The sequence below is a fragment of the Artemia franciscana genome, chromosome 11 (genome assembly GCF_032884065.1).
Source record: "Artemia franciscana chromosome 11, ASM3288406v1, whole genome shotgun sequence".
NCBI classification, from domain to species: Eukaryota; Metazoa; Arthropoda; class Branchiopoda; order Anostraca; family Artemiidae; genus Artemia; species Artemia franciscana.
In genome coordinates this window covers 8,556,695-8,580,807 of record NC_088873.1, presented here as the reverse complement: position 1 = coordinate 8,580,807, position 24,113 = coordinate 8,556,695, and the positions used below count along the sequence as shown (strand labels likewise).

Here is a 24,113-nt window from a genome sequence, read left to right as displayed (position 1 = left end):
GTGCTTAAACTTCTACGACGGGGTTGTCTGATCATTTTGTAGTTAGAGAAGGAGGGAGACACCTTAAAGTGTACATTTTATTGCCAAAAATGGGGACCTATAGTCTCCAGGGCGTAAGCGGGATTTTGTTTGGGGAGAGGGTATATTTTCGGGAGAGGGATACAAATGAAACTTTGAAAAACGCATCAGAAATTTGAAATTGATAACCACTCCCTTATGATTTCTGGGAATATTTCTGGTCTGCGCTGTTATTATGAAAGTAAAGAGTGACATTAAACCCCCTTATGAGCAGAGTTTATTCCCTATAGGAGAGGGACTGCCCCTTTCTCATCTAAAAATTCACCTCATGATCGCAGAAACTTCGGAGGCTGCTCATTCGATCAGAAATTAAGATTTATAGTCTTTTTTTTACAAGTCGAAAGTGACTAGAGACCCACCAGCCGCTGGCGGGGGAAGGGGGTTAAATGCCGGCAATGGGTTAAACATGGCTCTGAAATGTTGGTTCTTACAAGGGTTAAGGAAAATATGTTAGAAGTAGTCCAGATATATTTATGAAAAATACTTTTAAGTACTCGTTTAATAGACCAGATATGAACAATAAGCTGTGCGAAAAATGTGGTTAGCTCAAACTTTGTAGAGCAATAATGAAAAAAAAATATCAAGGTGGTTCGGCCGGGTTTTATGGATGGTAGATTGCTAGAAATCGTATTTTCGGCCATCCGTCTGAGCCCAAACAAAAGTCAGTGAGTTCCCGAGTAGGGTGCAAAAAGGTCATAAGAAAGAACATAAAGGAAATTGGGAATTATTGGGAGGGAGTAAAAAGTGCACTTTAAACAGATTGGAGTTGGGGGAGAAGGCGAATTGTTGTTATTATATCTGTCGCATACTAAAACACTCTGAGAGGGAATACTAATCAACTTAACGTAAACAGTGGGGGACTTAAAAGGACAGAAGGCCATCTCAATTCAAGAAATGTCCAAATGAATTCTAACGTAATAACTTTCATGATATCATAAGTTTTTTGGGAGCATTTTTGCTCGTAGGAGACCCTTCCTACCCAACCCTTCTCTACAGGTAAGCATTTAAACATAATTTTTCGTTTTACACCCGAAGCATCTCTGCATTAAGAAGGACGCTGTCGTCTGGCTGCACCAAATTGCAGGCACATTCCCAATTTTTCTATCAGAATGAAGGTTCATCATCATCAGTTAAAATACCCCCCTTTACCCCTCTCCATACTTATCCAGAAAACGTTGTCCTAAAAATTAACTTCCGTGGCTTCGGGCAGCCTTGTCTCCTACCCACAGAAATAATTCACTGACCTTCCTGACATTGGATGCATTTATGAATGGAATGCATTTATGTATGATAACTGTTTACTTTGTAGGGACTGCAAATTTAGGGTATTTTAACCCCTACAACTTGGAGGCTATATAGATTACCTTTTCATCAAACAGTTCGTGGTAACGAACTGTAGTAAGGAGCGACCCGGCTCAATAGTAACCAAAACTCAAAAAAATGGAATTTTTATATCAATAGCTACATCAAAAGAATCGCATTTTAATGATGATGTTAAATAAATAAGTTTCATCAAGTTTAGTCTTACCCATCAAAAGTTACGAGCCTGAGAAAATTTGCCTTATTTAGGAAAATAGGGGGAAACACCCCCTAAAAGTCGTAGGAACTTAACGAAAATGACACCATCAGATTCAGCGTATCAGAGAACCCTACTGTAGAGGTTTCAAGCTCCTATCTACAAAAATGTGGAATTTTGTATTTTTTGCCAGAAGAAAAATCACGGGTGCGAGTTTTTTTTTTTCCCAGGGGTCATCGTATCGACCAAGTGGTCCTAGAATGTCGCAAGAGGGCTCATTATAACGGAAATGAAAAGTTCTAGTGCCCTTTTTAAGTGACCAAAAAAAATTGGAGGGGATCTAGGCCCCCTCCCACGCTCATTTTTTCCCAAAGTCAACAGATCAAAATTTTGAGATAACCATTTTGTTCAGCATAGTCGGAAACCATAATAACTATGTCTTTGAGGATGACTTACTCCCCCACAATCCCTGGGGGAGGGGCTGCAAGTTACAAACTTTGACCAGTGTTTACATATAGTAATGGTTATTGGGAAGTGTACAGACGTTTTCAGGGGGATTTTATTTTGTTTCGAGGTGGGGCTGAGGAGAGGGGGCTATGTTGGAGGATCTTTCCTTGGAGGAATCTGTCGTGGGGGAATAAAAATTCAATGAAAAGGGCGCAGGATTCTCTAGCATTACTATAAGAAAACAATGAAAAATAAACATGAAAACGTTTTTTCAAATGAAAGGAAGAGGTAGCATTGGAACTTAAAACGAACAGAGATTATTACGCATATGAGGGGTTCTAAAAATACTTTAGCATAAAGAGCGAGGTATTTAGGAGGAGATAAATACCTTGCTCTTTACGCTAAAGTATTTTTAGTAATTTCAATTATTTATTCTACGGCCTTTCTGATTCAGGGGTCATTCTTAAAGAATTGGGACAAAACTTACGATTTAGTGTAAAGAGCGAGATATTAACGAGGGTACAAACCCCCTCGTATACATAATAAAAATATAAGGTTATGAGAGTTTATTACGTAAGTTAATTCTTAAGTTACGTATATTTTTTACTAATAAAAACGTTCGTTAAAAATTAAAAGTTCTAGTTGCTTTTTTAAGTAACCGAAAAATTGGAGGGCAACTAGGCCTCCTTCTCCACCCCTTATTTCTCAAAATCGTCTGATCAAAACTAAGAGAAAGCCATTTAGCCAAAAATAGAATTAATATACAAATTTCATTTTAATAATTTATGTGCGGAGAGCCAAAACCAAACATGCATTAATTCAAAAACGTTCAGAAATTAAATAAAAAAAAACTAATTTTTTTAGCTGAAAGTAAGGAAGCGACATTAAAACTTAAAACAAACAGAAATTACTCCGTATATGAAATGGGTTGTCCCCTCCGCAATCCCTCGCTCTTTACGCTAAAGTTTGACTCTTTGCCACAATTCTACTTTTTAAAACAATTAAAAGCTTAAAATTAAAAGCTTACAATTAAAAACAAACAAATAAACACTCCGTAACACAAATAATTACTCCGTATATGAAATGGGTTGTCCCCTCCGCAATCCCTCGCGCTTTACGTCAAAGCTTTTAATTGTTTTAAAAAGTAGAATTGTGGCAAAGAGTCAAACTTTAGCGTAAAGAGCGAGGGATTGCGGTTGGGACAACCCATTTCATATACGGAGTAATTATTTGTGTTACGGAGTGTTTATTTGTTTGTTTTTAATTTTAAGCTTTTAATTGTTTTAAAAAGTGGAATTGCGGCAAAGAGTCAAACTTTAGCGTAAAGAGCCAGGGATTGCGGAGGGGACAACCCATTTCATATACGGAGTAATTACTTGTGTTACGGAGTGTTTATTTGTTTGTTTTTAATTGTAAGCTTTTAATTTTAAGCTTTTAATTGTTTTAAGAAGTAGAATTGTGGCAAAGAGTCAAACTTTAGCGTAAAGAGCGAGGGATTGCGGAGGGGACAACCCATTTCATATACGGAGTAATTTCTGTTCGTTTTAAGTTTTAATGTCGCTCCTTACTTTCAGCCAAAAAAATTAGTTTTTTTTTTTATTTAATACTTCATAGATCTAAATCGATTTGCTATCTAAAAATTTCATATCTATAGCATTATGGACTTCTTCCAACCAACACTTTGTATGGAAAGTTTCTTACTCACATGGAAAAACTGAAAATTCAGACTTAGGAGTGCTTATTTTGAGGCTTTGAATCCCCCCCCCACACACACACCCTTAAAGAGAAACTACTGCTTAAAAGTTTCAGAAAACTTTAAATTTCTATCCAAATGAATATCTCCAGGTGACCAAGATGACCCTAGCCAGGTCAAGGTGCCATTTAACTGGCGTCACCATCTTTCCTTTACTGCCATTTTGGAAAGGGCTCAACAAGCAGTATTTGTTAAATGAAGCAGTTTTCAGGGCTGCAAAGGGTGTCATAAAATTAAAAAAAAATCACATGTTCTGAACTAGCTGAAAAATTCTACTCCTTTGACATGTATATAAATACTAAAATTCCGTTTTTGAAGTTTCTGTTTCTATTGACAAGAGTCACTCTTCCAATACAGTCCATTACCGCGAACTATTTCGTCCAGGTTTTTCTTAAACGTCAGGGGATAGCTACTCCCTCATCTCCCAATTTTTACGATTAATTCTCATTTGCGTATAAGTATGCTTCAAGAATGGTAATCGTAAGTGAAAAGACCTGCCGCCTAAACATTCTTTGACAGTGAAGAGAATGGGGAGAGAGATCATGAGGTTTCAAAAACCAATTTAAGAACAATAATAGTTTCGTTTTTCATACCGGTAAGCATTTTCATGCTAAGCTTTACTCCTTGAACAGAATACAACTTGGGGGGTAAATTCTCTCCTCTCAGCCCCAGCCCTCACTTCATATCTATTTAAAGGAGGTTATAAAATGGGACCTACTAGGTGTCAGGTCCCTATGATTTTTTTTCAACAGTTATAAGTTGATTAGTTACATCAAAATTCTGTCTCAAAATAATTTTCCCCATATTGAACAGAATAAAACTTGGGGGTAAATTTTCTCCTCCCAGCTCTCATCCCTCATTCTATATCTATTTGAAGGAGGCCACTCTGAAAGTTGGAAAATGGGGCCTACAAGGTGTCAGGTCCCTATGATTTTTTTCAACAGTTAGAAGCCGATCAGTTAAATCAAAAGTTTGTCTCAAAATAATTTCCCCCATATCGTTTTCATACCGAAGCTGTTATTAAACAGTAAGGAGCGACCCGGCTCAATAGTAACCAAAACTATAAAAAATGGAATTTTGATACCAACTAGCTACATCAAAAGAATCGCATTTTAATACTGATTTTAAATATACAAGTTTCATCAAGTTTAGTCTTACCCATCAAAAGTTACGAGCCTGAGAAAATTTGCCCAATTTTAGAAAATAAGGGGAAACACCACCTAAAGTCATGGAATCGTAACGAAAATCACACCATCAGATTCAGCGTATCAGAAAACCCTATTGTAGAAGTTCAAGCTCCTATCTATAATTACATAAAAAAAATAGTTTTTTTTAACTGAAAGTAAGGAGCGACATTAAAACTTAAAACGAACAGAAATTACTCCGTATATGAAATGGATTGTCCCCTCCGCAATCCCTCGCTCTTTACGTTAGAGTTTGACTCTTTGCCACAATTCTGCTTTTTAAAACAATTAAAAGATTTGGCGTAAAGAGCGATGGATTGCGGAGGGGACAATCCATTTCATATACGGAGTAATTTCTGTTCGTTTTAAGTTTTAATGTCACTCCTTACTTTCATTTCATTAAAATGAAATTTGTATATTAATTCTTTTTTTGGCTAAATGACTTTCTCTTAGTTTTGATCAGACGATTTTGAGAAATAAGGGGTGGAGAAGGAGGTCTAGTTGCCCTCCAATTTTTCGGTTACTTAAAAAGGCAACTAGAACTTTTAATTTTTAACGAACGTTTTTATTAGTAAAAAATATACGTAACTTAAGAATTAACTTACGTAACAAACTTTCATAATCTTATATATTTATTATGTATACGATGGGGTTTGTACCCTCGTTAATACCTCGCTCTTTACACTAAATCGTAAGTTTTGTCCCAATTCTTTAAGAATGACCCCTGAATCAGAAAGGCCGTAGAATAAACAGTTGAAATTACTAAAAAATACTTTAGCATAAAGAGTGAGGTATTTATCTCATCCTAAATACCTCGCTCTTTATGCTAAAGCATTTTTAGAACCCCTCATATGAGTAATAATCTCTGTTCGTTTTAAGTTTCAATGCTACTCCCTGCTTTCATTTGAAAAAACGTTTTCATGTTTATTTTTCATTGTTTTCTTATAGTAATGCTAGAAAATCCTGCGCCTTTTTCATTGAATTTTTCTTCCCCCATGACAGATTCCTCCAAGGAAAGATCCTCCAACATAGCCCCCTCCCATCAGCCTCACCCGCAAACAAAATAAAATTCCCCTGAAAACGTCTGTACACTTCCCAATAACCATTACTATATGTAAACACTGGTCAAAGTTTGTAACTTGTGGCCCCTCCCCCAGGGATTGTGGGGAAGTAAGTCATCCCCAAAGACATAGTTTTTATGGTTTTCGACTATGCTGAACAAAATGGCTATGTCAAAATTTTGATCCGTTGACTTTGGGAAAAAAATAAGCGTGGGAGGGGGCCTAGATGCCCTCCAATTTTTGGTCACTTAAAAAGGGCACTAGAACTTTTCATTTCCGTTAGAATGAGCCCTCTTGCGACATTCTAGGACCACTTGGTCGATACGATGACCCATGGGAAAAAAAACAAACAAATAAAGACGCACCCGTGATTTGTCTTCTGGCAAAAAATACAAAATTCCACATTTTTGTAGATAGGAGCTTGAAACTTCTACAGTAGGGTTCTCTGATACGCTGAATCTGATGGTGTGATTTTCGTTAGGAGTCTATGACTTTTAGGGGGTGTTTCCCCCTATTTTCTTAAATAATGCAAATTTTCTCAGGGTCGTAACTTTTGATGGGTACGACTAAACTTGATGAAACTTATATATTTAAAATCAGCATTAAAATGCGATTCTTTTGATGTAGCTATTGATATCAAAATTCCATTTTTTAGAGTTTTGGTTACTATTGAGCCAAGTCGCTCCTTACCACGAACTGTTTGAAAATCTGGAAATTTGCATTTTTTGCCAGGAGGCAAATCACAAATGCGTGTTTATTTGTTTGTTTGTTATTTTCCCCAGGGGTGATCGTATCGACCCAGTGGTCCTAGAATCTTGGAAGAGGGCTCATTCTAATGGAAATGAAAAGTTCTAGTGCCCTTTTTAAGTGACCAAAAAAATTGGAGGGCACCTAGGCCCCCTCCCATGCCAACTATTTTCCCAAATTCAACAGATCAAAATTCTGAGATAGACATTTTATTCAGTGTCGTCGAAAAACCTTATAACTATCTCTTTGGGGATGACTTATTCCCCACAGTCCCTGTGGGGCGGGGCTACAAGTTACAAACTTTGACCAGTGCTTACATATAGTAATGGTTATTGGGAAGTGCACAGACGTTTTCAGGGTGATTTTTTGGTTGGGGGAGGGGTTGAGAAGAGGGGGATCTGTTGGGTGAACTTTCCATCGAGGAATTTGTCATGGGGGAAGAGAATTTCCATGAAGGGAGCGCAGGATTTTCTAGCATTATTTAAAAAAAATGAAAAAATAGATATGAAAAAGTTTTTTCAATTGGAAGTAGGGAGCCGCATTAAAACTTAAAACGAACAGAAACTGTTACGCATATGAGGGGCTCACCTCCTCCTAATACCTCGCTCTTTACGCTAAAGTATTTTTAGTAATTTCAACTGTTTATTCTACGGCTTTTGTGATTCAGGGGTCATTGTTAATGAATTGGGACAAAATTTAAGCTTTAGTGTATAGAGCGAGGTACGGACGAGGGGGTGAACCCCCACATATATGTAATAAAAACATGAAAATACAGAAGTTCGTTACGTAAGCTAATTTATAAGTTACAGATATCTTTTACTAATAAAAACATTCGTAAAAAATTAAAAGTTCTAGTTGCCTTTTTAAGTAACCAAAAAATCGGAGGGCAACTAGGCTTCCTCCCCCGCTGCTTTTTTTTCAAAATCATTCGATCAAAACTATGAGAAAGCCATTTAGCCAAAAAAAAAAAAAATGCAAATTTCGTTTTAATTATTCCTCTGCGGAGAGCCAAAATCAAAACATGCATTCATTCAAAAACGTTCAGAAATTAAATAAAAAAATCAAGTTTTTTTAACTGAAAGTAAGGAGCGACATTAAAACTTAAAACGAACAGAAATTACTTCGTATATGAAAGGGGCTGCTTCCTCATCAACGCCCCACTCTTTACGCTAAAGATTTTTACTGTTTTAAAAAGTAGAGTTGAGAGAAAGAATCAGACTTTAGCGTAAAGAGCGGGGCGTTGATGAGGAAGCAGTCCCTTTCATACACGAAGTAATTTCTGTTCGTTTTAATGTCGCTCCTTACATTCAGTTAATAAAACTTGTTTTTTTAGTTAATTCTCTACCATAAAACGATCTTTTTGGTAATCAAAATAGGATTAAAATTTAAATTTCCATTCAAATTATCCCCCTTCCAATGTTTTTTTTACCTTTAGTACGAAAGATAGCCCAAGTTAAACGCACGATACCATCCTTCTCCTTCTCAAAATATGTAATTTTTGGTCTTCATATATATTGGGTTGAAACAACTGCTCCAGGATTCTCGCATATGCAAAATTTGATGATTTAATCTTCATTTAGAGCACCATTCTTCTTCGGAATGGTCACCTCTTTTCACAAACTTATGTAATTTTTTTTATACTATTACCTTTTGATGAATAGCCTTAAAATTAATGGATACTATATATTTTGAATCACCTTAAAATGATTCCCGTAATAGATACATTTCCTTATTGATTTATAGCCCAAAAGTACAAAGAAAAAAAATAGTACAAGCGACTGGTGGAGCAACAAAAAAAGCAAAGACGGACAAAAAAATCAATATAAGATAAGAAAAAACCAGCAGCAAAACGCATTATCGGTGATGAAAATAGAGCAACTCATACACAGGCTCACTGAGCTAGGTATATTGGTTCTTTTACACAATTCTGTAAAGCTCTTTACACTAATATCTTAAAACTTTATCATATCTTATGCAATCTTACGGACCAAATTCTGTCTGTAACGTAGGCACTACTAAGCAGACTCGAGCTCTACTTAGAATTTACATTACGTAAGTTATGGTACATATTTGGAAATTTCAACATAGCAGCAACGGAAAGGAATTTCCGGATGAGCAAATTTTGAAAATAAATTGATAAAATTTCCCTGGGAAATCATTCATGCTAAATTAGAGGTTTACCATATCAATTATACTTCAGTTTTAGCGGTTAAAAATCAAAAGATATGATTTTTGAGCGTTTTACAACCAACTAATATTACTAAACCACTGTATAGCCGTTTTGCTGAGTGTTCTTCCATCGTGTAGCACCCCTTCCACGTTGGCACCGAAATTACAAAAATACTTTTTACTTACTAAAAGTCGTCTGTTTACTTTGAATTCCCTTCCTCCCAATTTACTCAAAATATACTAAGTTCACCCAAATGACAAACCTTGTCTGATATGATTTTCACACCCGTTTTCTTGCTCTAGATTTAGCACCTGCTGCTACCAAAAACTACATATCTGTACACGGAGAACTTTTTCACAGAAAATTAAATTCCGGATTTTCCTAATTTATAAAGATGTATACCATTGGGTAAATTTCCATATAACCAGTTCAAACAATCCAATTTTATTACCGCTGAAACTAAGGTGGTGTAATATTTAGCCTACCTGATTTAGTTTGTCTTACGAGCATAACGTTGGCAGCATAAGCAGGGTAACTTATTAAGATATTTTGAAAAACAAATAAACAACGAAGAGAATGGAGGATACTGACGAACTTATAAAAATACTTCTACTTGTACTTGCAGCAGGACTAGGGGTCTCCACCCCTAGGTCTAGGGGTCACCTGAAAAAAAAACATCTTACGTAAAATTTCAGCCAACATTAGTCCCAGCTGTGTTTGAATGTGGAGGCAACTCCAGCTAGCTCCAGAACTTGTTTAACTTGCATCCATCCAACACTAAGCTGTCTTCCTTGTCTGGTTGTTAAAATCATGTTGGCAAAGGCTCGGTAGGCATATTTGTTTAAAGAAGCAGTCTTCGAAGTAACGTAAGGCGTGTTCGGTTCACTGGAACCAGTTAATGATTGAGATTCTGTCGATGTTCCAGCTACATTGGCGAGCTCCAGCATTCGAAATCTAATCGGACTGCGGGATACGTATGATTCAGAAAAGTCATTGTGTTAAAAAAGACTTCAGACGGCACCCTGAGCTGCACTGACGGACCAAGGCTTGGCACCATAGAGTTCGACAGATGTACTAACGACTTGTACATGCTTAATTTTGTTCGCAAGCTTTCTCGAAGAATCAACAGATGCTTGCGGAACTGAGCAATGACTGTTTGAGCGCTCTTAATCTGATTACTCGTACGTATCGACGAATTTATTGTAGACTAAGATAGGCTGAGCAGTGTGCCATTCGTTAGACTGAGTCTGGTTTCAGCGCGAGAAGATCTACATTATCTATGTAATCTAAGTCCGTAAAGATGATGTTTCTACCAACAACTAAACCTCCTAATCTCCAGAAGGCATGGTCAAAGATCAATTTGACACAGTAAGTGAAAAGAAACAGCAAGAGTATACAGCCGCCTCTTCTACATCAAACAAAGGGGACTCTTTGCCATAGGCTCTAACTCGAGATGCACAAGTCTAGTAATAGTCTTACAGAATGTCAACAAATTAACAGGCCCCTTATCAAAAATATTCCCCTTCCCTAAAAGTCGGCTTCGTTCACCTACACCCTCTTCTACATCAAACAAAGAGGACTCTTTGCCATAGACTCTAACTCGAGATGCACAAATCTAGTGATATTCTTACAGAATGTCAACAAATTAACAGGCCCCTTATCAAAAATATTCCCCTTCCCTAAAAGTCGGCTTCGTTCGCCTACACCCTCTTTTACATCAAACAAAGAGGACTCTTTGCCATAGACTCTAACTCGAGATGCACAAATCTAGTGATATTCTTACAGAATGTCAACAAATTAACAGGCCTCTCATCAAAAATATCCCCCTTCCCTAAAATTCGGCTTCGTTCGCCTACACCCTCTTCTACATCAAACAAAGAGGACTCTTTGCCATAGACTCTAACTCGAGACGCACAAATCTAGTGATATTCTTACAGAATGTCAACAAATTAACAGGCCTCTTATCAAAAATATCCCCCTTCCCTAAAATTCGCCTTCGTTCGCCTACACCCTCTTCTACATCAAACAAAGAGGGCTCTTTGCCATAGACTCTAACTCAAGATGCACAAATCTAGTAATATTCTTACAGAATGTCAACAAATTAACAGGCCTCTTATCAAAAATATCACCCTTCCCTAAAATTCGGCTTCGTTCGCCTACACCCTCTTCTACATCAAACAAAGGGGACTCTTTGCCATAGACTCTAACTCGAGACGCACAAATCTAGTGATATTCTTACAGAATGTCAACAAATTAACAGGCCTCTTATCAAAAATATCACCCTCCCCTAAAATTCGGCTTCGTTCGCCTACACCCTCTTCTACATCAGACAAAGGGGACTCTTTGTCATAGACTCTAACTCGAGATGCACAAATCTAGTAATAGTCTTACAGAATATCAACAAATTAACAGGCCTCTTATGAAAAATATTCCCGCTCCCTAAAATTCGGCTTCGTACGCCTAGTCTTCATATTTAATGCTGTTACAAATATTTACAGCCCATACATAAAAGAAAACACAAAAAAACGTAAACCATAATTCACGTAAACTACTTACAAACTAAAAATAATGCCACTACTATTACTACAATTGACAACACATTGCCGCGTCAACCCACCTGAGCTCAACACAGCTGAACACACTCCTCTTAAATTCCCGATTTATTGAAAGTTTCACTCTTTATCCCTCTAAGAAAGTGCTAAGTTCCCTTCTTATGGCCTCTCCCAACCTAATTCCAAGACGACCTGCTTCTCACAATACCTAAGAGGGGAGGCCTAAAAGAACCTTCCTTCACCCGTAATATGTGTCCTAGCTATCTCAGCCTTTTTTCCATTATTGCCCTAGAAAGGGGGCTAGTCAAGTGAAAGTGAAAGGCATATGAATAATTGTATCCACAAATATACAGGGTGTTATTGTTCCATTAACACAGTTAAATACACCACTCAACAGAAACCTTTCCAAGGTAAATGATTATTAGACATAAGAGGGGGGTAGGTTGTGATTTTCGGGAAGTTGAACACACTTGCGGGGTAATAGGTTTATTTTGTGATGTAAATAGCAACACATTTTCATCACTAAACGAAAAAGAATGTGTTTTTTTTTTTATAGAAAATATTTTTGTAAAATCCATTGAAGGAACCTAGTCTTGAATATGCTGTTATTATAAGTTTGCGTTACCATTATAACTGAAATATTAGCTTGAAAATTAAAATTAAATTAAAATTAAAATTTTAAAATTAAGCTAACTGTCACTTTATAATTGGTGTTATTAGTAAAAATATCTGTTACAACATTTACACTGATTTCAATTATTCAGTTAGAATTTTCTATAAGTAGTTATTTTGTTTTTAATACTTAAGTTTGTGGGCACAAGTTTTTTGAAACCTTTTAAGAGCAAACTCCTACTCAGTCAGGATATTCTGATTGACTTTCGCTTGCGAAACATGGAAAATTTGTTCTCAGTCAATAAATTTGCATGCGTCTACGCATTTTGGATCATCATAGAAATTGTCTTAAGATTTCTCTGAAGCGCAAAATTTGTATATCTATATCGACAAGTCTTACAATGCGTTAGTATTGTAATTGAAAAACAAGTTTGAAAATAACTTACAGGAATAAAGATAACAACTTTGGTTTAAAACAAGAATAAAGCAAAATCATTTAGATTTTATTTACGTTTTAATTCAGCACTTACCGCTCATTTCAAATATCGAATTAAAACTTACTATTTTTTCCTACGAACAGCATTGTAAGATAAGTCTTACAATGCATTAGTATTGTAATTGAAAAACAAGTTTGAAAATAACTTACAGGAACAAAGCTAACAACTTTGGTTCAAAACAAAAATAAAGTAAAATCATTTAGATTCTATTTGCGTTTTAATTCAGCACTTGCCGCTCATTTCAAATATCGAATTATATTTTTTCCTACGAACAGCATATACACATCTTTTAATTGTAAATTTAATTTAATTTTTTTAAGTAGTCACCTTGCAAAATATTTAGTATTTTTAAAGGGCAAGTTACCACTCCGTACGGTTTGAACATTTCGGTCAGTTTTTGCATGCAAACTATTAACTCTTCGATCCGAGTCGACAAATTTACTTGTATCAACTAAACTCGGATCATGTAAGAAATAGTATTAAAGCTTATTTTTTGATGACCCTAATTTTACTTATTTATATTCATTATTTGTACGTTGTATTAGTGCTGTAGTCTAAAACTAACTAGAAAAATAATTACCAAAAATAAAGCTAATTATTTCGTAATTGATACTACTTCATAAGTACATAACCAAATGATAAAAATTTTATTTTGTGTGTTTCAATTCATTTCCTAACGCTCATTTCAAATATCTAATTAGAATGACTTTTTTTCTAAGAATACTGCACGTACATTTTTTTTTATTGTTTGAAATAGGTACATTTCTTCAAATTTGAGTGAGTTACCCCTCCATCCAGTCGAACAATGTTTAATTTTCGCATGTGACTCATCAAAGATTAAACCCGAATCTACGATTTTGTTGCATCTGCGAAAATCGAATCATGTAAGAAACGGTCTTAAAAGTTTTTTTTTATCATAATTTTCATTTATTTCTATTCTTTATTTTGTAATACATTAGCATTGTAAATGAAAAATTTGCTTAAACAAAGGTTACCAAAAATAAAGTTAACTTTTCAATAGTAAATTTCATTTAAATAGTATAAAGCATAACTTCGTGCGCCAAATTGACCAACAAGAAAAAAGAAAGATCTAATTCGTTCCTAAGATATTGCTGATACGCCCCTTTTGACAATATGTTTTCACATAGCGTGTCTTAATTTAGTTCAACATCCTCTTTATCATTTTCCGAAATTTTCATCTTAATACCCTTAGCCTTAGTAGCAGTCACAATAAAAGTAGTAGTTGTAGTAGTGGTGGTAGTAGCAGTAGTAATAGCGCACAAATATTGCCGTTTGGTCAATTGATCATCCCCCGGAAGTTCTAACTTAATGCCCTGAGCCTTTCCTGAGATAAGTCCTTTGGACAACCTGCATGCACAGAGTATGTTTGATTTAGTTTAACTTTCCCATATTACCTTTTAGTCTCTGGGACACCCCCCGCATTATGCCCTGGAAGTTTCAACTTAATGGCTAAGCCGTTCCTAAGATATTACTCTTGTGCCCTTTTGATTCCAATACAATTAATTTAGACACAGTAAATATTTTCAACTATATTCAGTTCATCGTTTTCTTGGAGCTTGTATGAGTTAACTTGCTTGAATCTTAGTGCCAACTTTTCGCCACTAATTCCCACTATGGATATTGTCGTTTTAAAGCCACTAAAAAACCAAAAACTTACAGAAGTGGCCTACGGTAAGTGTTAAACTTATATGATGATTTACATGGTTTGGAAAATTCTGAGAAGGAAGGGGCTAGAGCCCACCTTTAACCGCAGCACTGACATGCAAAAGGCTCCACTCCCCAGTAGATTTAAATATTCAGCATTTTAGGGTGGTGTTCAAGTGAAGAATGTAAGTCCATCCCCTTCTCCCAGTATCCCCAGAGAGAGATTGCACGCTTGCTAGAATTCACATTATTACACTCTCCAGGTATAGCTAGTGAGTATTTACCTTTAAAGGTCTCAACTATTTGCTTAATTCTTAAATACGTCTATTACCCCACGTTCAATATAGCTCATTGTAATTAATTGCAATTAATTTTTAAATTAGCGCAATGATTATGCTCTATTTAACGCCACCTGGGCAAAAAAAGTTGAGAATTGGAAGAAATTGTCTAAGTCTAGTGGCCTAACGAAAAAAGTTGAAATAAAAAAAAAACATCATTAGAGTTAAAAAATGTTGCAGCTTCATACCACCTCCTAAGAAAGGCCTGACAGGAAATATTTTAATTTATTCTGATAGATAAATTTACTAAAAATTTTGTCTAGAAACGAACGAATTGCAGCTTCCAGAGTTATGACGCACAATAAACAAATAATTAACTTGACAGGTTCCAATCGCCACTATTGAACGCAATTCAATAGCTGTAATTGCCTATTCAACCCAACAAAATAAAAAAACTTAATTATAACAAGCTTATTAAATATGAGAATAGTCTTGAGATTAAAATTGATTAAGTCTTCTTCTTGTTTGAATTTTAATGGGGACGCTTTCGCAAAATCTCATCATTGAAATCACATTCCTGGCCTTAGGACGGGCCTTTCGTCCTAAGGGCCTTCACATTCCTGGCCTTAGGACGGGCCTTTCGTCCTAAGGGCCTTCACATTCCTTGCCTTAGGACGGGCCTTTTGTCCTAAGGGCCTTCACATTCCTGGCCTTTCGAACTCAAACTGAGTTCGAACTTTGAGTCGCATATTACTAATCTCCAAATTAATTACACGAAAATATCCTATGTAACAAACTAACTCATTAGCATAACGTAATCACTGGTGAAAGGCTAAAAGACAGAGAAAACAAAATAGAACGGAATTCAGTGCATAAAAGAAAGAAGAGAGGGTGCAGAAAGAGAGAGAAAGAGAGAGAGAGAGAGAGAAGGAAAGAAAGAAAGAGAGAGGAAGAAAGAGAGAGAGAAGAAAGTGATCATAAGCACACAGTAAAAACTATGGAAGAATAAAATAAAATATATTCAAACAATAGCAAGGTCAGAAACATGAGTAATGTCATCATAAACCTCAATAAAACCAGATAAAAGATTCCGTTACTTTTATTCCTGTCCATCAGGTTTGCCCCTAGCTGTATCCTTATTTCCCTCCCCTTCGTATCCCCAAGCAATTCCAGATTGACCTTGACTAGCACTTGTTACAGGGGTTTGCCCTAGCATTGGCTCTAGTCCTTTCCACGTTCTAGACATTAAATAGTCGCTAGCACTTCCTGTGGAAACTACATAATTATCACGGATGGTTAAATTTTGTGACACACTGTGATCAGGCGATTTTCCTTCTATTCCAATAGTTCTCATTTTTCCAGTGACAAGAGACATATCCGAGTAAGGTTCAGAGATAGAGGTGGAATCAACGTGTTTCGCAGCACCTAAAAGGCAAAATATGTGGTTATATGAATGTCTTGGAGGGTAAACTGATAGCTCCCTAAGCAAATACACTGGTGCAACTGAAATAGTTGGATTTGAGGACAATTCAGTAATTATCTAGAGTAAAAAAACAATTAATGCTTTTTCTGTTTGCTTAATGTGCTCAGGAGCTTGATTTAAATTTGCTTAAGTACTTTTAGCATGGTAGTAGTAACACAAAGTTAAAAAAAGTGGTCCACGACAATTTTTTTTTAGTATATTTATTTGCACATTGACTTGACTTCCTCTGACATTAAAATATAGACAAATTTAAGAAGTGTAGAAACTATAGGGGATTTTGCATTCAAATAGTTTTTGTTAATTCCGGAATGGACCGTAAACCACAGATCGCCTCTTCCTTGAAACAAAAGATTGTATAGGACCATGTAAATTAACTATAACTAAACCAACATCACGTTTTGTAATGATTGTAATTCTTGCTTCCAAAAGACACAAAACCAGAAATAAAGAGAAAACTGAGATAGAAAACTGAACCTCAAAATGAACCAACGAGCCCATAAACCGGCTCATACATTGAGAACCCGCCCCTATAAATCAAAATACATTCAAACTTTCTCCATTCGAAAAACCCTCATATCTTCTCTAATATCTCCCCCCCCCCCCTTAGACACCAAAGTTGCCCATTTCTTCTTACCTAACCCACTGTAATTATCCAAACATAAACATTTTGACACGGCACGAAACTCCCTCACTCCCATACCCTTGAATTCAATTCCCCTGGAAGATCATTCCATTTGCCCGGTCCAACATGACGGACAGGAACTGAAGATTTCGTCGTCACGCCCATTGGTACCCTTAATAACGGCGAAGGCCACACTGCCTTTCCATCATAAAAATAACAGACAATAAAATTGAACAAAATTATCATTAAATCAGCAACAGAAATAGATTGTGATGTTTTAATGACTTCGGTCAAACTTTGTAACAAGTATTCAATGTATTTTTAGTTCCGTAATACTTTCTATCAGCTAAATAAAAGGTCTTCCCATATGTATCCCTCTATCAGGTTTACTGGCGAAAATCTATGTAGAACGCCTTGGAAATTGGGCTTTAGATTCGTATTTTTGAAACATATCTACTGGGTACGTTATATGGATGATGCAATATCACTCTGGAATTATGGGGAAGATGAACTTAAGGGTTTTCTACAACACTTCTATACATATAGCAGAAGTTCACAGTTTACTCTAGAAATTGAAAATGCAAATAAAATACCGTTTCTAGATGTTTTTACCGTTTATATTGTTAGCAGTGATAAATTAGATTTTACTATTCACAGAAAGCCCACATAAAACAATATTTTCATTTTAAAACTAATCACTCCCCACAAGTAGAATTAGGTGTTGTAACTCCTCTCGCGGATCGAGTCCTGAACATTTGCTCTGAGTCTTATGTCAAAACAGAATTAAATTTTATCAGAGATGTGCTTATTGGTAATGGCTATCCCATCCCTTTTAGTAATAATACAATTAGCCGTAGGATAAAAACACACTTACTTATAATCAAAAGATTCTTTATCATGTGAAGCTCCTAGTAAACATTTAAATACAATCTAAGTAAACATTCAAAAAATTAATAAGAATTTTAAATAAGCTTGAAAAAGAAATAACATGTATGTATTCTTTACTAGTAGCTTATCTTAAATCATGAATCTCCTAAACTCTGTTAAAGATAAAATCCTAGTTACTCGCCGAATAGGGGTTTATCAAATGTGGCTATCACTATGTAGATAGAACACATCACAATTTAGAAAACGCCTGCAACAGCATAAAAATGATGTAACCAAGGCATTAAATTCAAATAAAATTCATAATTATTTTGATGCTGCTGTAAGCAGCCATGTTTTTGAAAACCCCAGCCATGAAATACTTTTTGAAATACCCCCTTCATTAGCAATGATTTGGGAATTGAAGAAGTTGTATGTGAGGCAACCGAAATTAAACGTATGCAAAATAATAATGATTTTATAAATAGGGATTTGGGGGATTATTCACTCAATGCTATATATGCAAATTTAATTAAAAATGACTTAGCAAATTATATTACAAAAACATTAGCCAATACCAATGAACTAGTTACAAAAAGACCTTTAAGGTTAGCTACTATAAAGGTAAGATTAGCATTAAAATATGTTCTCAATTTGTACCTCGATGAACTGCCTCGTTCGTATGGTTCCATTTTCAGTATTGGTTGAACTTCTTTGAAGTAGTGATTCTGGGGTTGTTTTAATTCTTCAATTTTAGTTTTAAATATTGCATTTTACTGTAAGTTTTGTTTTATTTATAGAACGCTTAGGAGAGCTCTTAGATACAGAGCCGAAATATTCACAAGGTTTAAAAAATTCTACTGTCTTAGGCAGATACCCAATTGTTGTTTTTATGGTACCCTTAATTTTGAAACCTTAACTGGGTTTTTGAAGCCTCATCCTAAGGTTACTTAGAAGAATGCTTACTATTGGATAGTGGCAGAGAATACTACTATCCCTAGGCCGCAGTCCAACCTTGATTATTAGGAAGATTAATATATTTTGTTTAGAAGCTCTCTTAAAAAGGAATAAAATTTAATACAAGTTTAAACATATATACTAACAATAAGAACAAGATAATAGTTAACAAATCAGCTTTTGTAGTAAAGAACCTTTGACCCCCCCCCCCCTCAATGCAAAAAAAAACGCAATAGAATAAAATACGCCAGTCAAAATAAAATTCGAGTTTAGTTTTTATATTTTGTTTCGCGAATTCCTTTTTTCTAATTTCTAGTTTTATTCTTTGACAGAAGGTGGCTGAGTGGAGGTTTTGTTCTATTTTCCGGTTTTAAATAACAAAATTGTTTTTCGTTAAAATGTTCTAGCTTTTTTTTTACATAATAATAAAAAAAAAATTAGGTACCTGGCAGAAGTTCTCTGAAGTCTGTCACATAGTCTCCAGTCCATTCCCTAGCTTGATTTAACGCAACTTCAATCTCAAACGGCTGCAGGATTGGTTTAAAAAAATCCTTTGAATCTAACATAGAATTCTCAGGACAAGCAACTAGAACAAAAACGTCAATTTCCGGAAAATTTGCAAGTTTGGCTGGATTCACACGACCAACAGCAAATATATACGATTTTTTGCCAGCTTTTCGTATCAATTCCTTCAAATGATTAATTGCTTGTAAGTAGTCAGCCACCGCAAGCGTCCCAACAAGAATTCCGATCCTTTCCGCGTCGCGCGCGCGTTCGATTAAATAATATCGTCTCATCAGGACTTTGTTTACATTTAATGTTTCTAAACGAGCAGTCTTTCTCTTAGGAGAATACGTAATCAACTGACATTTACTAAAAGTAATTAGTAAGTTGTTTAAAGTGAGTCCTTCCTCTCCTATATAAAACACTAGATATTCTTCAAGGGGGGCCTTTAGGACAAATTTCCGTCCACATTTATGGACTTCACAGGAGTCCAATTCTCTATTTGATTCAGGAAAGTCTAGCTGAGAGACAACGAGGTTTGAATATTCTTTGCACATTTGAGATTCTAGTTCAGCTGAAAAATAATAAGATTAAAGCCTAGATTAAAAAAAAGTGGAACTACTTGAAATTTCAATTGTATATGTAAAATAATACAAACCGGTGTCGAATGTGCGAAATAAGTTGTTTAAATATCAGGGATCACTCAGTACCAAAAATGCAGACACAAAATGGTGCATACCAAGCATCACCAAGATGTGTTTGTGCCACACAAAATGTGGCACGAAGTGGCTTGACGTAAGGCAAGTGCACTAAATAAAGTTGGCGGAAAATATTTTCGTTAAGTAAATATTTATTAATGACATATCCGAATAAAATAGCTTGTTTCGCTTTACAAGGAGTGGCCACCTTTCAAAAGTTGCTTCACTGGGTGGCACAAACCACGCATAGTGAAAGTATATGATGCATGACGAGAAGACTTACGGATGGGTGGGAGTTTTCCATCCACGAAGATACTACTGGCGCTCCAAGCTGAATACCTGGTGGCACAGAGCGGGTAATCCTTCGGTCAACTAAAATTTCTTGTGCGAACAATGCAGATAAAATTAACTCGAAACTCGAGTAAACGGCAAATTTTTATCCAGACAATTGGTACTGATTGATACATTAAAATCACAACTGGAACCCCCTTTGCATACATGCATGTATAATGTTCTCGAGGGGGAGGGTATTCTGTATACCCCAAGTTATGACCACGGTTATGATCATGACTGGTCAGGGTAAAAAAAAATTCGGATCAGAGTTAAAAATACATTTTTTTTGGCCGGCAAACCTTGTTTAAAATAAATAAAAGATTCTTATTCAAAGGATGTATTGCTGAACATGCAATTAACATTCTTGTTTAGATGGCCTTGCTTCGGGCCATTTGCTTGTTTTGTTTATTTATATTAATAAACCCATCTTTCTCTCTCTCTCTCAACAAAAGAAAATCAGATCTAAGATTTTCTTGGTGCGTATCAAGAAAACTAACATGAAATATTAAAGAAAAAATAAGAAAAGAAATAAAGAAACAAAATATACAGTTTCTAAGAAAAAAGATTTGCATCTTCTAGAAACATAATGGTCTATTACATTTGAATTTTTCCTATCGTCTGACAATCCAAAATCCACAACCCTGGATTGAAATACAGTGCTGTCAAAGGTTGTCAAATCCAAAATGGATTGACAACCCTGGATTGAAATACAGTTGTATCTCACAATTTAAACAAGATTATGAGATTGTAAATCGAAATTAAAATGCTAAAATAAATCAAATTTGACCATTGAATTTTCAATACGGAAATCCAGATTTTCATACAGTTTGTGGTAATGAACTGTAAGTAAGAAACGAAGTGGCTCCATAATAACCGAAACTCTAAAAAAGGAATGACATCAATAGATATATCAAAAGAATCGGCTAATTATTTTGATTCCAAATATATAAGATTAATTAATTTTAGAGCTACCCATCAAAAGCTTCAAGCCTGAGAAAATATACCTGATTTTCGTTGAAGGGGGGAAACGCCCCCCCCCTAAAGTCAAGAAATCTTAATGGAAATCAGATACAGCGTATCCGAAAAACCTACTGTAGAGGTTTCAAGGGCCATCTGCAAAAATGTAGAATTTTGTAGTTTTTGCCTGAAGAAAGATCACGGATGCGTGTTTGTTTTGTTTTGTTTTTTTTCCTAGGGGTGATCGCATCCAACCAATAGTCCTAGAATATCGGGAAAGGGTTCATTCGAATGGAAATTAAAAGTTCTAGTGCCCTTTTTAAGCGACCAAAAAGATTGGTGGGCAGCTACACTCCCATCGCCCTTTTCTCCTCACAGTTGCCCGACCAAAATTTTGAGATAGCCGTTTTGTTCAGCGTAGTTGAAAAGTTCAGTGACTATGGCTTTGGAGATTACATGACCCCCACGGCCCCTCAGAAAATGTTTGCAAGTCACGAAATTTTCCCATTGTTAATGTATAGTATTTCTTATTGCGAAGTATAGAGACATTTTTAGGGTGGTGGGGGTGGATTTTCTGCTGGGGAAATTTTCCATGGGGAGCATTTTTCGTGGGAAGGTAAGTTTTCGGGAGAGGGGGTAAATTTCCAGGGGAAATTTAACACTAGGGAGACTTTGCTAGAATTTCTATTGCCAACTCAGTTTTACATGTGGAGATGTTAAGGGGAATCGTCCGGGCGGAAATTTTACTGGGTTGGTCGGAATTGTCTAAAGTATCTTTCCGTAGGAGGAAAGGGGTACGGGGGAATCCTCCGTAGGAGAGCTTTCCAGGGAATAAATTCTCTAGAGGCAATTTTTGCGGGAGCAACTTCCTAATAGGAGGCGGGGGTATTTGCGAGAAAACCTTTCTATGAATCAATAAAAATTTTAAAAATTTTAAATTTTTTTAAAATTTAAAATTTTACGTAAAAAACTTTTTTTAAATAAAAATTTATACGTGGGAAAAATTTTTCTCAAGTAAAAATTTTTAAATATAAATTTTTACGTTGGAAGAATTTTCCATGGAGGGGTTATTCAGAGGGAGGGGGGTAAATTGTACATGGAGGGGAGTCGTATTTCCCGACATTGTTTAAAAACGATCATAGATTTAATATAGAAAAACAAGTTTTTTTTTCAATCGAAAGTAAGAAGCACCATAAAAACAGATATCATTACGTATATGAGGGGGAAGGGGGTTTCCTCCTCCTCAATACCTCGCTCTTTACGCTCAAATTTGACCTTTGTTCCAATTATTTAAGAATGACTCCTGAAACACTGGGGCCCTTTAATTAGAATGGTTTAATTAGGCTTTTTTAAAAGTTCTAAAAAGATGCTTTAGCGTAAAGAACGAGGTACTGAGGAGGAGACAACTCCCTTATATACGTAATAATTTCTGTTCGTTTTAAGTTTGAAGTTGCTCCTTACTTTGAGTTGAAAAACTTGGTTTTTTTTTATTTAATCAGTTAAAAAGACCTCTTTTCTACTGGACGATTTGTCAAAGAATTAAAAAAAAATATAACAAGAAACAAAAGAAGTGTTGGAACTAAATAGGAATTAATAAAAAGGCAATTTGAAAGGAACAGTTCAGAAAAAGTGTGAGGATTTTGTTTTTTTGAAAGGAAAAAGGACAATTCCCTGTCTCTACTTCAAAAATTTCTATAGATTAGAGCCATAGACAGTGGCTGCATCTTGAATTTAGAATGTCGAAAAACGATTTTTTTTCATACAAGGAGCATATCGTTCGCTCCAGTTTTTTCCTTGTCGAATCCACTAAGCAAACAATAAAGAGCGTTTGAATTGTGTATTGCATATACAGTTTTCGTTTTACAGACTTAAAAAATAAAGATTTACAAAATTATATTTATTTCAATTAGTGAATGAACGTTTTTGCTGAGTATTTATATACTACTATTGCTAACTTTGAACTTACATATATATGTTTTTAACCAATTTGAAGCAAGAATAAAGAACTGCAAGTTGGCAATTCAATCTATAATGCAGAGTTTTGAGAAAAACGTGCAAGTTGGCCTAAAAAATAGTTAAGTTTATGCTCCTTTGAACCTTGTGATTTTGCGACACAAATACAATTGCAAAAACCGTGTAAGTTGCACTAAAAGACAAAATACTCGGACCATTGAACTCATTTTTTTAGATCTATCTATTCTTGAACCAGAATCCGAATATTAGCTTTTTGTTCAAGAATGATCTAAGAAAAAAAAAACAAGAAAATTTCCTATTTTCAAATATTTCTGACATATCTTCAATAAAAATAAGCCAAATAAACTTTAAAAGTTTTATTCAGCAATAATAAACCTGAATCTCATCTATAGAAGATAGCAAACTCTCTTTGTAGCTTAAAAATTCAAGTCTTGTATATTTTAAGCATCCCCCCAGACGGAAAAAGAAATAAAGAACCTATTATCAAAAATGGAGTCAACCATTGGCAGAATATATTTGAAAACATCGATGTCCCAGCAAATATTGCTATGTAAATTCCACTGGAAGGGTAAGAGCAAACTTAGTAAGGTATTAATAATTAATTAGAAATATCTTATTTACTATGTGGAAAAAGAAAAAAAAAATGTTTTTAGTGAACTTTGCCAGAATAGTTTTTTTGTAACCTATTACACTCAGGATAAAACAAAATATTATCTCATCAAAACTATAAATGGTGAAAATTTCAAGCCGGATTTCCAATTTTAATAGTAAAGTTTATACTTACAGTCACAGATTTTAGTTCCCCCACCAAAACAGATTTTATTTAAATCTAATGAATAAGCATTTCATTAAAGATAAATGAGTAATAAAATCTTTAAATCAGGATTCCCCATTGCTTATTGTACCCGTGAAAAAAAAAATTTAACAACGGATATATGACCAGGAGGAGGAAAAAGAAACAAACGAATAATTTGTCTGTATTGAACAAGAAGTTCTCAGCGTTGAAAAACGGAGAGATTACAAACCCAGCAATTTTAGAAAAAAGAAAGAATCTAAAATCAAAAGACAATAAAACAGAACTTCCAACCAAAATAAAAATTCAAATAACTACTCCTGCACCCTGTGAGTGCAAGAATTTTTTTTCGAGGTATAAAACAAATA

At 35.2% G+C, this 24,113-nt stretch overlaps 1 protein-coding gene across 1 annotated transcript in view; it reads right to left on the bottom strand.

The window, feature by feature from the left end:
* Positions 1-15,560: 15,560 nt before the first annotated feature.
* The window catches only part of LOC136032765 (2-(3-amino-3-carboxypropyl)histidine synthase subunit 2-like), a 37,598-nt gene continuing 29,045 nt past the window's right edge, over positions 15,561-24,113 (bottom strand). The window contains exons 4-5 of the mRNA XM_065713114.1: positions 18,932-19,564; positions 15,561-15,985 (exon numbers count right to left, since the gene is read on the bottom strand). Of these exons, the coding sequence (XP_065569186.1) occupies positions 15,660-15,985; positions 18,932-19,564 (959 nt within the window). The 3' untranslated portion in view covers positions 15,561-15,659. The remainder of the gene's footprint in view (positions 15,986-18,931; positions 19,565-24,113) is intronic.